The 14,991-nt window shown below is 42.7% G+C and overlaps 1 protein-coding gene across 16 annotated transcripts in view; it reads right to left on the bottom strand.

The window, feature by feature from the left end:
• MYCBP2 (MYC binding protein 2) overlaps positions 1 to 14,991 on the bottom strand; it is a 380,821-nt gene that overhangs the window by 154,394 nt on the left and 211,436 nt on the right. For all 16 annotated transcript variants that reach the window (XM_069758078.1, XM_069758080.1, XM_069758086.1 and 13 more), the window contains 6 exons: positions 13,815 to 13,911; positions 13,536 to 13,728; positions 12,156 to 12,430; positions 11,584 to 11,805; positions 10,446 to 10,637; positions 7,888 to 8,094 (listed from right to left, as the gene is read on the bottom strand). In XM_069758078.1, the coding sequence (XP_069614179.1) occupies positions 7,888 to 8,094; positions 10,446 to 10,637; positions 11,584 to 11,805; positions 12,156 to 12,430; positions 13,536 to 13,728; positions 13,815 to 13,911 (1,186 nt within the window). The remainder of the gene's footprint in view (positions 1 to 7,887; positions 8,095 to 10,445; positions 10,638 to 11,583; positions 11,806 to 12,155; positions 12,431 to 13,535; positions 13,729 to 13,814; positions 13,912 to 14,991) is intronic.

Raw genomic sequence — 14,991 nt, 5'->3', positions numbered from 1 at the left:
ATTCTATCTCAAAGATTTAGAAAATAATTCAGATCAATCAAATGGGTCCCTCAACTTATTGGGACATTCTGAGAGTCTTCACTCTGAGGAATTTTTTGAAGAGATGGATTCTTTTGGTTATATAGGTGGTTATTCATCCGACGACATGGATCTCGATGATATCTCATCCTTATATTCATATTCATTTCCTTCCTCAGAAGATTCAAAAAGTTGTGAAAATTCCGAAACTATAGGAGAATTTCCACAAAAAAATGATCCTGGAAAATTGGTACAAAGAACTAGAAGGGCAATGCGCTTCTCGTAATTCTTAATAGACAATATACGAGCCACTGAGGATCATCCATCAGAAAATTTCATGATCAACATGTGCAAGGCCCTTTTATTACCGGTGAATATTCTAAGAAAAGATTCTATTAACCCCTTCCCGACCTTTGACGCATTTGCTGCGTCATGAAAGTCGGTGCCATTCCGACCCATGACGCAGCATATGCGTCATGGAAAGATCGCGTCCCTGCAGATCGGGTGAAAGGGTTAACTCCCATTTCACCCGATCTGCAGGGACAGGGGGGAGTGGTAGTTTAGCCCAGGGGGGGTGGCTTCACCCCCCCCGTGGCTACGATCGCTCTGATTGGCAGTTTCACTTTCAACAGCCAATCAGAGCGATTTGTAATATATTTCACCTAAAAAACTGGTGAAATATTACAATCCAGCCATGGCCGATGCTGCAATATCATCGGCCATGGCTGGAAACACTTATGTGCCCCCACCCCACCGATCGCCCCCCCAGCCCCCCGATCTGTGGTCCGCTCCCCTGCGTCCTGTGCTCCGCTCCCCCGTCCTGTGCTCTGCTCCCCCGTGCTCCAATCACTCCCCCCGTGCTCCAATCAAACCCCCCCTCACTCCGATCCCCCCCCCACACACAGCGATCCCCCACCCCGTGCTCCAATCCACCCCCCCGTGTTCCGATCCACCCCCCCGTGCCCTGATCTCCCCCCCCCCCCCCCCTTATACTTACCTGGCCTCCCGGGGTCCGGCCGTCTTCTTTCCTGGGCGCCGCCATGTTCCAAAATGGCGGGCGCATGTGCAGATTCGTTCCAAAGTGAGTTTTGATCACTGAGATATAACCTATCTCAGTGATCAAAATAAAAAAAATAGTAAATGACCCCCCCCCCCCCTTTGTCACCCCCATAGGTAGGGACAAAAAAAAAAATTAAGAATTTTTTTTTCCCACTAATGTTGGGGTAAGAACTAGGGGTAGGGTTAGGGGTAGGGATGTGCACACGTATTCTGGTCCTCTGCGGATTTTTCCGCAGAGGATTTGATAAATCCGCAGGGCTAAACCGCTGTGGATTTACCGCGGTTTTTCTGCGCATTTCACTGCGGTTTTACAACTGCGATTTTCTATTGGAGCAGTTGTAAAACCGCTGCGGAATCCGCAGAAAGTGACATGCTGCGGAATGTAAACCGCTGCGTTTCCGTGCAGTTTTTCTGCAGCATGTGTACAGCGATTTTTGTTTCCCATAGGTTTACATTGAACTGTAAACTCATGTGAAACTGCTGCGGATCCGCAGCGTTTTCCGCAGCGTGTGCACATACCTTTAGAATTAGGCTATGTGCACACGGTGCGGATTTGGCTGCGGATTCGCAGCAGTGTTCCATCAGGTTTACAGTACCATGTAAACATATGGAAAACCAAATCCGCTGTGCCCATGGTGCGGAAAATACCGCGCGGAAACGCTGCGTTGTATTTTCCGCAGCATGTCAATTCTTTGTGCGGATTCCGCAGCGTTTTACACCTGTTCCTCAATAGGAATCCACAGGTGAAATCCGCACAAAAAACACTGGCAATCCGCGGTAAATCCGCAGGTAAATCGCAGTGCCTTTTACCTGCGGATTTTTCAAAAATGGTGCTGAAAAATGTCATACGAATCCGCAACGTTGGCACATAGCCTTAGGGTTAGGGTTGGGTTGGAATTAGTGTTGTGGTTAGGGGTGTGTTGGGGTTAGGGTTGTGGTTAGGGGTGTGTTGGGGTTAGGGTTGTGATTAGGGTTACGGCTACAGTTGGGATAAGGGTTAGGGGTGTGTTGGAGTTAGAATTGAGGGGTTTCCACTGTTTAGGCACATCAGGGGGTCTCCAAACGCAACATGGCGCCACCATTGATTCCAGCCAATCTTGTATTCAAAAAGTCAAATGGTGCTCCCTCACTTCCGAGCCCTGACGTGTGCCCAAACAGTGGTTTACCCCCACATATGGGGTACCAGCATACTCAGGACAAACTGCGCAACAATTACTGGGGTCCAATTTCTCCTGTTACCCTTGAGAAAATAAAAAATTGCGGGCTAAAAAATCATTTTTGAGAAAAGAAATTTTTTATTTTCATGGCTCTGCGTTATAAACTTCTGTGAAGCACTTGAGGGTTCAAAGTGCTCACCACACATCTAGATTAGTTCCTTTGGGGGTCTAGTTTCCATAATGGGGTCACGTGTGGGGGAGCTCCAATGCATAGGCACACAAGGGCTCTCCAAACGCGACATGGTGTCCGCTAACAATTAGAGCTTATTTTCCATTCAAAAAGTCAAAAGGCGCGCCTTCCCTTCCGAGCCCTGCCGTGTGCCCAAACAGTGGTTTACCCCCACATATGAGGTATCGGCGTACTCGAGAGAAATTGCTCAACAAATTTTAGGATCCATTTTATCCTATTCCCATGTGAAAATGAAAAAATTGAGGCGAAAAGAAATTTTTTGTGAAAAAAAAAGTACTTTTTCATTTTTACGGATCAATTTGTGAAGCACCTGAGGGTTTAAAGTGCTCACTAGGCATCTAGAAAAGTTCCTTGGGGGGTCCAGTTTCCAAAATGGGGTCACTTGTGGGGGAGCTCCAATGTTTAGGCACACAGGGTCTCTCCAAACACGACATGGTGTCCGCTAACGATGGAGATAATTTTTGATTCAAAAAGTCAAATGGCGCTCCTTCCCTTCCAAGCCCTGCCGTGCGCCCAAACAGTGGTTTACCCCCACATATGAGGTATCAGCGTACTCAGGACAAATTGGACAACAACTTTCGTTGTTCAGTTTCTCCTTTTACCATTGGGAAAATAAAAAAATTGTTGCTGAAAAATCATTTTTGTGACTAAAAAGTTAAATGTTCATTTTTTCCTTCCATGTTGCTTCTGCTGCCGTGAAGCACCTGAAGGGTTAAATAAACTTCTTGAATGTGGTTTTGTGCACCTTGAGGGGTGCAGTTTTTAGAATGGTGTCACTTTTGGGTATTTTCAGCCATATAGACCCCTCAAACTGACTTCAAATGTGAGGTGGTCCCTAAAAAAAATGGTTTTGTAAATTTCGTTGTAAAAATAAGAAATCGCTGGTCAAATTTTAACCTTATAACTTCCTAGCAAAAAAAAATTTTGTTTCCAAAATTGTGCTGATGTAAAGTAGACGTGTGGGAAATGTTATTTATTAACTATTTTGTGTCACATAACTCTCTGGTTTAACAGAATAAAAATTAAAAATTGCGAAATTTTCAAAATTTTCGCCAAATTTCCGTTTTTATCACAAATAAACACAGAATTTATTGACCTAAATTTACCACTAACATGAAGCCCAATATGTCACGAAAAAACAATCTCAGAACCGCTAGGATCCATTGAAGCGTTCCTGAGTTATTACCTCATAAAGGGACACTGGTCAGAATTGCAAAAAACGGCAAGGTCTTTAAGGTCAAAATAGGCTGGGTCATGAAGGGGTTAAGGATGACAACTCAAAAATATCTTCTGAAAGCGAAACAGAATTTGTTGATTCTACGCATTTGAATATAGCTAAGGCATCCGAGACTTTCATCAAGAAACTTTTTAAAGATACTTTTTCGCACATAGCTGATGCTACACTCTCAAATATTAAGGCTATGTGCACACATTGTGGATTAGGCTTAGGAATTTCTGGTGCGGATTCTGCCTCTCCTGGCAGAAAACGCACCTCCGGATTTGTCGCTTTTTTTGTGCGGTTCCGCAGCGTTTTTTGTGCGTTTTGGCTGCGTTTTTCTTGCGAATTTTGCTGCGTTTTTTACCCCTGCGGTTTTCTATATTGGAATGGGTACAAAAACGCTGCAGATTCACAAAAAATAAGCGACATGCTACTTTTAAACCGCAGCGTTTCCGCAGCGGATTTTCCGCAAAGTGCGCACAACATTTTTTTTTCTCATTGATTTACATTGTACTGTAAATCCATTGCAGATCTGCAGAGTTTCTGCACTGCAAAAAACGCTGCGGATCCGTGGAGAATCCGCAACGTGTGCACATACCCTAAAGGGGCATCTAACAGATCTTCCGATGTCACAGAAAGAATTGATTCCTCATACAAAATTTACGAGACTTCACACACTAAAGGAATGCAGGATCTCCCTACAAACTCAGATTCAATGGAAAACATCCAGAAGGATATCACTTCCTTCAGAAACAGTCTAGCTAATTTGGAAGACTTCAAAAGGAAAAACAATGTGAAGATCAGAGGAATTCCAAAGTGGGTCCAAAGCTTCCAGTTAAGGGATTACATTTCTTCGCTAATTTCTCATCTAATTCCTAACGCCAAAGGGGAAAGCTTAATTGAAAAGGCCATTAGAGTACGCAGGCCATTTGCTCTTCCATCTGATGTTGCTACAGATGTTGTCGTCTCATTTTACCCCAACTGGGTAAGACACACACTACTGGGTATATCAAAAGAGCCAAGATTTTTCTCTTCTCCGTATAGTCATTTAACCTTTTTTTAAAGACTGATCTATCTAAAGAAACTCTGCAAAAGCGGAAATTATTTCAATCTACTACACGTGAGCTTCTAAAAGCCAGAATACCCTACAATTGGACTTGGTTCTCTACGCTACAAATTAAATTTGCATCTAAACTATTTCTTCTCCAATGGAAGGAGTTGATTTCCTGAAATGTGCCGGCATAGTTTCCTCCGTGGGATCTCCTGGTCTCCTTTCTATGTCCAAATCAAACCTACGTCCCAAGTTAATAGTACTACAAACAACATTTATTGAAGTCGGTAACTTTATTATTCAAGTTCCTAGATAAGCGGTTTTCCATTTATTCCTCAATTGTGGCTTGTAAATGAACCGTACTTTGCCCCCACAAAGTCCTAGGATCGCCTTTAGGTGATTCCAGACAGGCCAGGCCCTTATATACATCATACGACGTACTTTTTTATTGAGAAGCGACAGTTATATTAGGTTTGATACTGAGCTACGTTTAATCTGTCTGAGTAAGCTACAGTCGTTTTCTGTTTGTGTAAGCTACAGTATATATATGTATGCCTGTCTTTTCTATTCATTTCACCCGTTTTTCCCTTACCCTTTACCTCTATTAAATTTATAAAATCAATAAAATTTGTTGGAAAAACAAGTCAATAAGAAAGTTCTAAAAATGCCTCGAAGACACATGGGTACCTTTCTGAGCGTTTTTCCAGTATCTTTGAATGAAAAAAACGCTTGTGTTTTTTTTTTGTTGTTTATTGTTGCACTGAACTTAATAAAACAACCCAGAAAATGTCAGTTCAAGAAATAATAGAAAAAAGAAAAAAAAAAAAAAGAAAGAAAAAAAACAACCATAGATGTTAACTAACTTTTCAGTATTAAAAAAAAAAAAAAACTGGGAAAAATTAAAAACCAGCATTTCCTGATGTTTCTCTTGAAAGTCTCAGTGGGTCTGTGTACACATTCCCTTAGTGTAGGCTCTCACCTAAATAGGCCAAATTGTCGCTGACAGATTATCCCAAACAGTTTGATCAAAAGGTGCACCAGTAATCACCAATTTATAAATATAGCCTATATATCGATAATTAGAAACAAAAAAACCCAGTACCATAATGGTTAATGGGACCATGCACCAAGTAGGTGCCAAGTAGTCACATTTAAAGAACCACTCCAATACATAACATTGAAAACAGGAGAAAATATAGAGTATATAGGTCTAAAAATGTATTTTTATTATTTAGACAAAGGTAGCCAAAGAGTTTAAACAAGGTACAAAAAGACAGACAATACACAGTGAACTAATTATCTCCGACAGTGTAATGTTTACAACATGAGTGAATATATAAGAATTAGTGTAGATGTAAGTATATACAGCTCAGGTGTAAAACTGTCAAAAAGCCAAGTGCTGATCAGGTCATAGTGACCAGTTTTATATATTGACCATCCACAGCGCTGTATTTCTAAGTAACATATTCAACCTAAGAGAAAGAAAGCCATCTTACCTTGTGGGAGAAGGAAGTGCACTGCACTCTCTTCCAATTCATTCACGTTGTGAATATTACACTGTCGGAGATAATTCGTTCACTGTGTATTGTGTCTGTCTTTTTGTACCTTTTTTAAAACTCTTTGGCTATCTTTGTCTAAATAATAAAAATACAATTTTTTAAGCCTAAATACTTTGTATTTTCTCCTGTTTTTAATATATATGTATTTTATCTAAGGGGTACTTCCGTACCCATCTGTCTGTGTCTTTCTGTCGGCAACCTCCGTCACGGAAATCACGCGTCGCTAATTGGGCTCGCCAGCTACCTGTCATGGCTGCCACGACCAATCAGCGACGGGCACAGTCCGATTAGTCCCTCTCTACTCCCATGCAGTCAGTGCCCGGCGCCCGCATACTCCCCTCCAGTCACAGCTCACACAGGGTTAATGCCTATGTAGCTTCAATAGTAAAAAGATCTCATGTTAAAAATAATTTAAAAAAAACAAAAACCTGCTATTCTCACCTTCCGTAAGCCGACGATGCGCTCGCGCCTGCCGCCAGCTTCCGTTCCCAGAGATGCATTGCGAAATTACCCAGAAGACTTAGCGGTCTCGCGAGACCGCCAAGTCATCTGGGTAAGTTCGCAATGCATCCTGGGAACGGAAGATGGCGGCAGGCGCGCACGTATCGTTTTTAACAGTGATATGGTGCCCACACTGCTGTATACTACGTGGGCTGTGTTAGATACCGCTTGGCTGCTATATACTACATAGGCAGTGTTATATACTATGTGGGCTGTGTGATATACTCTGTGGGCTGTGCAATATATTACGTGGCCACTGTTATATACTGCGTGGGCAGTGTTATATACTACGTGGCTGCTATATACTGCGTGGTCTGTGTTATATACTATGTCGCCTGTGTTATATAGTTCGTGGCTGTGTTATATACTGCGTGGCCACTGTTATATATTGCGTGGCTTGTATTAAAGCATCGGGTATTCTACAATATGTATGTATATAGCAGCCACATAGTATATAGCACAGGCCACGTAGTATTTGTCTGCTATATACTACATGGCTCCTATATACTACGTGGCCTGTGCTATATACTATGTGGCTGCTATATACATACATAAATACATATTCTAGAATACCCGAAGCGTTAGAATCGGGCCACCATCTAGTATATATGTGTGTATGTATGTAACTGCGGTAACGCAGCTCATATTAAATGTTCAGAAATATCTTAATGCAGTTGTATTTGTTTGTATGCTATAGGAATAGTCACCGTAACCTGCAGATAGACATTTATTTTTGTTATAATAACAAAGTAAAGCTCGAGCAGAACAGGAAGCGATCCTACATACTATTCTGGATGTGAAACGCTCACCCCTTTAACAGTACATAAGAACAAAGAGGTCTGTGCAGATGCTTCCATAAAAGGAAGAAGTTCAGAAACTATAAAAACTATTTGGACTTTTTTTTTTTTTTTTATTTTGCAAACTAAAGTGATTATTATTACTGCCTAGAAATAATTTGACAGAAAGTGTGTTAACAACTGCACCTTATCTAAGCATGCTTTTCATATAAGTAATACTGTGTAAATAAGAAAAACTTTCCCTAATAATCTCTGCAGTTCCTGAAAAATACTCACATCATCCACCAAAACCTCCAGTTCGTACTCATGGATTCCCCCTCCACCATACACACAGAACCCAACCACCACCACTCCGAGTTTATCCACTGAGAAGCAGATTGCGTCTGGAGAGCCGTTGCCAGTGTTCCAGCTTCTGCCCTGGCTCGTCTTCGTGAAGCGATTAGGAGTGGACTTCACGGAGTGGAGAGAGTTTAAACCATCAACCTAAAAATAAATACATAGATTACAGGCAAGATTCCTCTGCTTTTTATTCTTCTAGTTACATGTCAGGCCCTCTCCAATATTCAATGATCTGCAGGTGGCCATACACAGACTACACATTAATCAAGTGAAACAAACCCACCATGGATTATTACAGTGGTGGAGATATGCTGCCAGTCGGCAAAACCAAAGTCAGAATTGTTTGAATTTTCTGTCTGACAGACAAAATAGCTTTCAATGGATGAAAAAGCTTTTGAGTTTTTTTTTGTTTTTTTTATTGTATTTTTCATTGTATTAGAATACATAAATAATTGTTTTATGTGATCTAAATGCCACCGTTCTGGTACGGTTTTTTTCCCACTTCTTAGGCCGGGTTCACACTGCGTTAGCAGCAGCCCATTCAGCACATACGCTAACGGGCTGCTGTAATGCAAGTGCAGCCCGCGTCTCAGGGTCCATCACTCAATGACGGCACATCCCTAGCGCACGCCCATTGTGGGCGTGCGCTAGCGATGCGTCCGACATTGCAGTCAATAGCGGCCTTAATGGACTATGTTACACCGCGTTTATGCTGCGGTGTAACGTAGTCCGTCTAACGGACTGCCAGGACGCAATGTGAAAAGCCACAATAATTCAAGACTGAAAGAAAGGAGGGCCAGGAGAACAGTGGCACTCAGATAATACAATTGCATTATTAAGTGCAAATGACAGCTCCTCTTTAAAGTACACTGCTCAAAAAAAAAAAGAAACACTTAAATTACAGAATATAACTCCAAGTAAATCAAACTTTTGTGAAATCAAACTGGCCACTTAGGAAGCAACACTGTTTGACAATCAATTTCACATGCTGTTGTGCAAATGCAATAGATAACAGATGGAAATTATTGGCAATTATCAAGACACACTCAATATAGGAGTGGTTCCGCAGGTGGGGACCACATCTCAGTACCAATGCTTTCTGGCTGATGTATTGGTCACTTTTGAATGTTGGTTGTGCTCTCACACTCTTGGTACCATGAAATGGACTGTACAACCCACACAAGTGGCCCAGGTAGTGCAGCTCATCCAGGATGCCAGGTCTATGCGAGCTGTGGCATGAAGGTTTGCTGTGTCTGTCAGCGTAGTGTCCAGAGGCTGGAGGCGCTACCAGGAGACAGGCCAGTACACCAGGAGACGTGGAGGGGGCAAAAGGAGGGCAACAACCCAGCAGCAGGACCGCTACCTCCGCCTTTGTGCAAGGAGAAACAGGAGGAGCACTGCTAGAGCCCTGCAAAATGACCTCCAGCAGGCCACAAATGTGCATGTGTCCGCACAAACTGTTAGAAACCGACTCCATGAGGATGGTCTGAGTGCTCGACGTCCACAGATCGGGGTTGTGCTCACAAAACAACACCGTGCAGGGCGCTTGGCATTTGCCACAGAGCACCAGGATTGGCAAATTCACCACTGACACCCTGTGCTCTTCAAAGAAGAAAGCAGGTTCACACTGAGCACATGTGACAAACTTGACAGAGTCTGGAGACTCGGTGGAGAGCGATCTGCTGCCTGCAACATCCTTCAGCATGACCGGTTTGGCAGTGGGTCAGAAATGGTGTGGTGTGCATTTCTCTGGAGGGCCGCACAGCCCTCCATGTGCCCGCCAGAGGTAGCCTGACTGCTATTAGGTACCGAGAGGAGATCCTCAGACCCCTTGTGTGACCATATGCTGGTGGGGTTGGCCCTGGTTTCCTCCTAATGTATGACAATGCCAGACCTCATGTGGCTGGAGTGTGTCAGCAGTTCCTGCAAGATGAAGGCATTGATGCTAATGGACTGGCCCGCCCGTTCCCCAGACCTGAATCCGATTGAACACATCTGAGACATTATGTTTCGCACCATCCACCAACGTCACATTGCAGCAGACTGTCCAGGAGTTGACAGATGCTTTAGTCCAGGTCTGGGAGGAAATCCCTCAGGAGACAATCTGCCATCTCATCAGGAGCATACCCAGGCGTTGTAGGGAGGTCATACAGGCACGTGGAGGCCACACACACTACTGAGCATCATTTCCTTGTCTTGAGGCATTTCCACTGAAATTGGATCAGCCTGTAACTTCATTTTCCACTTTGATTTTGAGCATCATTCCAACTCCAGACCTCCTTGGGATATTAGTTGTGATTTACGTTGATCATTTTTAGGTTTTATTGTTTTCAACACATTCCACTATGTAATGAATAAAGATTTACAACTGGAATATTTCACTCGGTGATATCTAGGATGTGGATTTTAGCGTTCCCTTTATTTTTTTGAGCAGTGTTTAAGAAGCGGTCTCCTAACAGAAATATAAACCGTGTACAGGACGGAACTGTACGCACCTCAGACCCAAGGGCAGATGCCGTTAATTCACTGACAATGCTAGCCAGGAGCCCACAAGTGTTGGATACCAGATGTGAAGAGAAGAGCTCATGCTCCCGCCGTAAGCTGTTCCTTACAGGCAGAACGACAATCACCAGCATCTTCTCCAGAACTTCTCGGAAGCTTGTCATCCCAGAAACATTCTCTTCACTCTAGATAACACAAAGCACAACATATCTCACTTAAAAAATGGAATAAACTCTTGACTGGTCAGGCATTTTATACACCTATTTAAGAAAGTGAAGAATAAAAAAAAAAAAAAAAGCACTTTTTCTGAAAAAGTTTTTTTTTTTAAACTCTTATAATAAATTATCCCTTAAGGAGAGTGTGTGTGTGAGTGTGTGTGTGTGTGTGTGTATGTGTGTGTGTGTGTGTGTGTGTGTGTGTGTGTGTGTGTGTATGTATGTGCTTGTGTACTGACGTGTGCATATGTACATGCGCATGTATCCATGTGAGTGTGTGAGCATAGATCTGTCTGTTTAAAAATACATACATATTAGTGTATGTATGTACATACATGCACACAAAATATACAAATACGAATTAATAAATTCACAAAGTCAAGTAATTATGTTTAATTTATAATTGAAAAAGGGCTCAATCCGAGCCTGAAAAGCGTAGTAAAACTACTTCTCAGTTACCCCGGTGTCTGGGTTCTTCCTCTCCTGAAACAGCAGAGTCACTAATGCCTTTCAACCATTCCACTGTACAGTCAATAGAATATTTTAATTCCCAGAGGAGCATTGCATGGCCTAAAAGTCTCCTTACGCCTGCTTGGAACTCTCCACAAAGAGATACATCCCCCCTTAGATTCCCAGTCAGTGGCCTCTCACCTAGCCAAATTAGATCTCCTGCTTTGCCATAAGGACGGGCAAACACCCTGAAGCACACTTGCAAATTCAGTTTCTGGTTTGGCTTTTATCCCAAGTCATGTGACAAGACTTGTAAAGTGTGTATATAGACTATTAGGATTGCCAATTCCAATAGGTGGCGCTAGATACCAAGTCCTCTTCGTCTCTGAAGAGGTTATTTGCCTATTTACAGTCAAATAAAGAATGCTTGACTTCTACAATACAGTAAAGTAGGATCTTCCCAGACCTGACTTAGCTTTTCCATGCAGGACACCAGTAGAGGGAAGCGATGTGCCAGTGCAGTATCATTTTCTGTGCTGACTTGCTTAATCATGGAACGTAGAAGAACTTCACCATCATAAGCAATGGGAAAGATGGAGGTAAGCTTCACAGAAGTGTGGCAGAGTGCGGACATAACTGCAGCCAACAGGCGACTGCTTGAGGTCTTGAAATTTGCTTCTTGTATGTCCTTAAAAACAAAAGTAAACTTGCGTGACCAAGAGACCAATGTAGACAGCCTCTTGTCTAGAGGAAACCCACAGTAAAATTCTATATTAGATGGGTGTTATGATAAATCGTAACCCATGTATTTCATACTTCTCAAGAAATGTGATCTTTACGATGGTGTAGTCACAACTTAGCCTAGTATCAAAAGTGGACACAAACAGAAGAGGGCCTCTGTGCAAGATATCGGCCCCTTGCAGACCAAAAGCTCATCAGAATGCACAATTCCACCTCTTGGGTGGCTACACAGGTTATACCAACGGTGAGTCCGTGGCCCTGCCTTATATGCCACAATTTGTAAATTAATACCTTTACCTGATCCAAGCAGTTGAGTAAATCACAGAGACATGCCCACTGGAGAGCAGGCGTGGGGTAGAAAGAATGGAAGCAAGCAGTGAAGGTGTTATGACACTCTTGAAGAACAGCTTCCAGAAGGCTCAAGGGCTGACTCAGATAACCTTGGGGATCATTGTCCAGTTTCATCATGCAGTTATCCACTCCTTCAGAAAGGATTTTTCTTAGTAACGTCCTTGTTTTTCCTATGCACTCAGCCAGTTTTGTTGTTTCTTCTACGACTGGTTTAGTAGTGGCTTCAAAATATAAAAAGGGAGAAAACTAAATAAAACCGAATATTCCTTTTTATCACCTTAAGTTTTGTTTTAATGAAGAGTCTAATAAATTACTTACTACACCGATACAGGAAAAATCCAATTTGTGAACATCTAATCAAAATGACTGCTAAAAGGATGGCTGTCTCTCTCCGATGACAAGGACCCTTAGGCTACACTCACACATTCAGTATTTTACCCCAGTATCTGTAAGCCATAACCAGGAGTGAAACAGTCAGAGGAAAAGTCTAATAGAAACATGTCACCACTTCTGGATTTATCACCCACTCCTGGTTTTGGCTTAAAAATACAGACCAAATACTGAACATGTGATGTTGCCATTTTTTATTAACATACAGTCAGACAGAGAAAAATTGTTCACCTGACCAGCCCCATTGAATAACATGGGTCTGTTCAATAGCCCACATCCGACCTTAGAGCCTGCTCACTCTGGCTGGATCACTCACTAGATCCGCTCACCCTCCGTGCGCTTGCACTTCTCCCATGTTACAGAGGCAATGCTGCCCCTTCTAGCAGCTTGGGAGACCGCTCAGTTCAAACAGGCGCCTGACCATGGATCTGTTCCAAGCTGTCAGTCTTCAAGAGCGCAACACTAGCCCCCACTGGCAAAGTAGGAAGGAGGCTAGCTGTGCATTTCTGAAGATGCATCTTGGGAACACCCCTTTAACAAAGCAAAAAATAATTCAGAATGTACTTTGACTATGTGATATAAAAGAATAATTGGCAAGTTTTAGAGGCGGTTGACCGTAATTAACAGCTTGCCCTGAACCTCAGTTTTTCACCACGCAGCCATTTAACTTATGTTAACATATTTTTTTTTACTACATTATAGAGGCATAGAGCAAATTCCCGGTATTTCTATGCTGGAACAGAACCAGTAGGGGGCAGCTGTGAAAAACAAATCCCAGGAGAACCCGCAATGTTGGAGGAGCGGGTTATCAATGGGCAGAGGATATTGGAAATTCAAAGGTTTTGAAAAGAAAATGAAATTTGCTAATACATGTAAATGACTAAAAAGAAACATGTTCATAATATTAATATTTCATGTTCTATACTCTACAGGTACCTGATATGGGGTATATCTCACAGGTGTAGACTCTCAGCAGTCGCAGACAACACGTCCCAACAAATCGCAATCTCTCCAAATCCAGCAGCGTGGCGGTGTACTGAAAGCCTTTCAACCCCCTCAGCTCTTCTACTCCTAGAACCAAAGTGGTCCAACTCCAGTGCAGGATGCTCAGCAGGGACTCAAAACATTCCTGGGTACAGCAATGAACAGCACGATTCAGCAAAGAGTCAGAGAACACGTGCCATAGGAGCCAAGGTAGAAAGAGACCCTACGTACCACGGAGACAGATCGGGCAAATGATCGCTTCAGTATATGCACTGGCTCACTCACTTGCTGCTTTCCTTTAGCAGCACTCCCATCACTCGTGGGCAACCTGGAAGAGGATGGGCACACAGATGATGAATCCATAAAAATAACCATTGCATGCACACCTTTTTGGGGCGGATCCCACAGGACAGGAACAAATATTCACTTGTGCACTATTTGCCCAGAGAGCTTCAGTCCCTCAGTCCTACACTTAGGTTTAGGGACGAGTAATCCTGCCCCTTTACATGGGTCGGGCAGGACTCCAATGTTAATGGAAGGGAATTTGGTAAAATAAACATTTAACTACACCTTCTCATCGACTTGTTTTTCCTCTACCTCCACCCTCGCCTCTTCAATTGACTTTATAGAGCCAGAGAAGGGAAGAGATGGATGGAAAACAAGAAAGTGGGAAGGTGCACCTAAGTGTTTGGCCACACCAAGTGTCTGTGCTTGGTTTGAACAGTCATCCTGTGCTGGCAGAGTCCCTTTAAAGGATTATAGCATGAAGTTTTTACAGAAAATATCTTCTATGTGAAAAAATACATAGTCTGCAGTGTGTACAGAAACTACTTCCACAATAAAAACTCCTCTCCGCTCCACTGCACCCCAGAATGGTTATTTGGTTACTCCTATACATTTAAAAATATTAAATGAAGAATTTGAGAAGACAGTATGTAAAGGGAACCGGTCACCTCCAGAAACACTTTCATTGCATAGATAGTGGTAATCAGAAAATAAAGAGCATATGAATCTTGCCTGGCTGCCTTACTGGAGATGATGGTGATTTATTCTCTCTGTAGTCGCTGGCTAGTGTGACATAAAAACACAGGAAGCTGAGAAGATAACTATTTAGTATTTTGGGAAAATACTCACTATAACTTGTGTTTTATGTATTTAGATGGCTCTCATGCCACGTTTTCACAGCTAAGTGGAGAGTGCCAATCAGGGACTGACAGCTATCTTGGTACGCACACTTGTACAAGGAAGACTGTCAATCACCGATTCACACCGCCCACCTGACTGGAGTCTCGAATGACCAGAGATTTAAATAAAATACATGTTTTCCTGAACCTTTTCCCACAAACTATATATCAGTCGTCTCGGCATTTTCAATGCAACTGGTTCCCTTTAAGGCTTCATGTACAAA

The sequence above is a fragment of the Ranitomeya imitator genome, chromosome 3 (genome assembly GCF_032444005.1).
Source record: "Ranitomeya imitator isolate aRanImi1 chromosome 3, aRanImi1.pri, whole genome shotgun sequence".
NCBI lineage: Eukaryota > Metazoa > Chordata > Amphibia > Anura > Dendrobatidae > Ranitomeya > Ranitomeya imitator.
The sequence above is the reverse complement of the archived record's forward strand: the minus strand, read 5'-3'. Positions and strand labels throughout refer to the sequence as shown.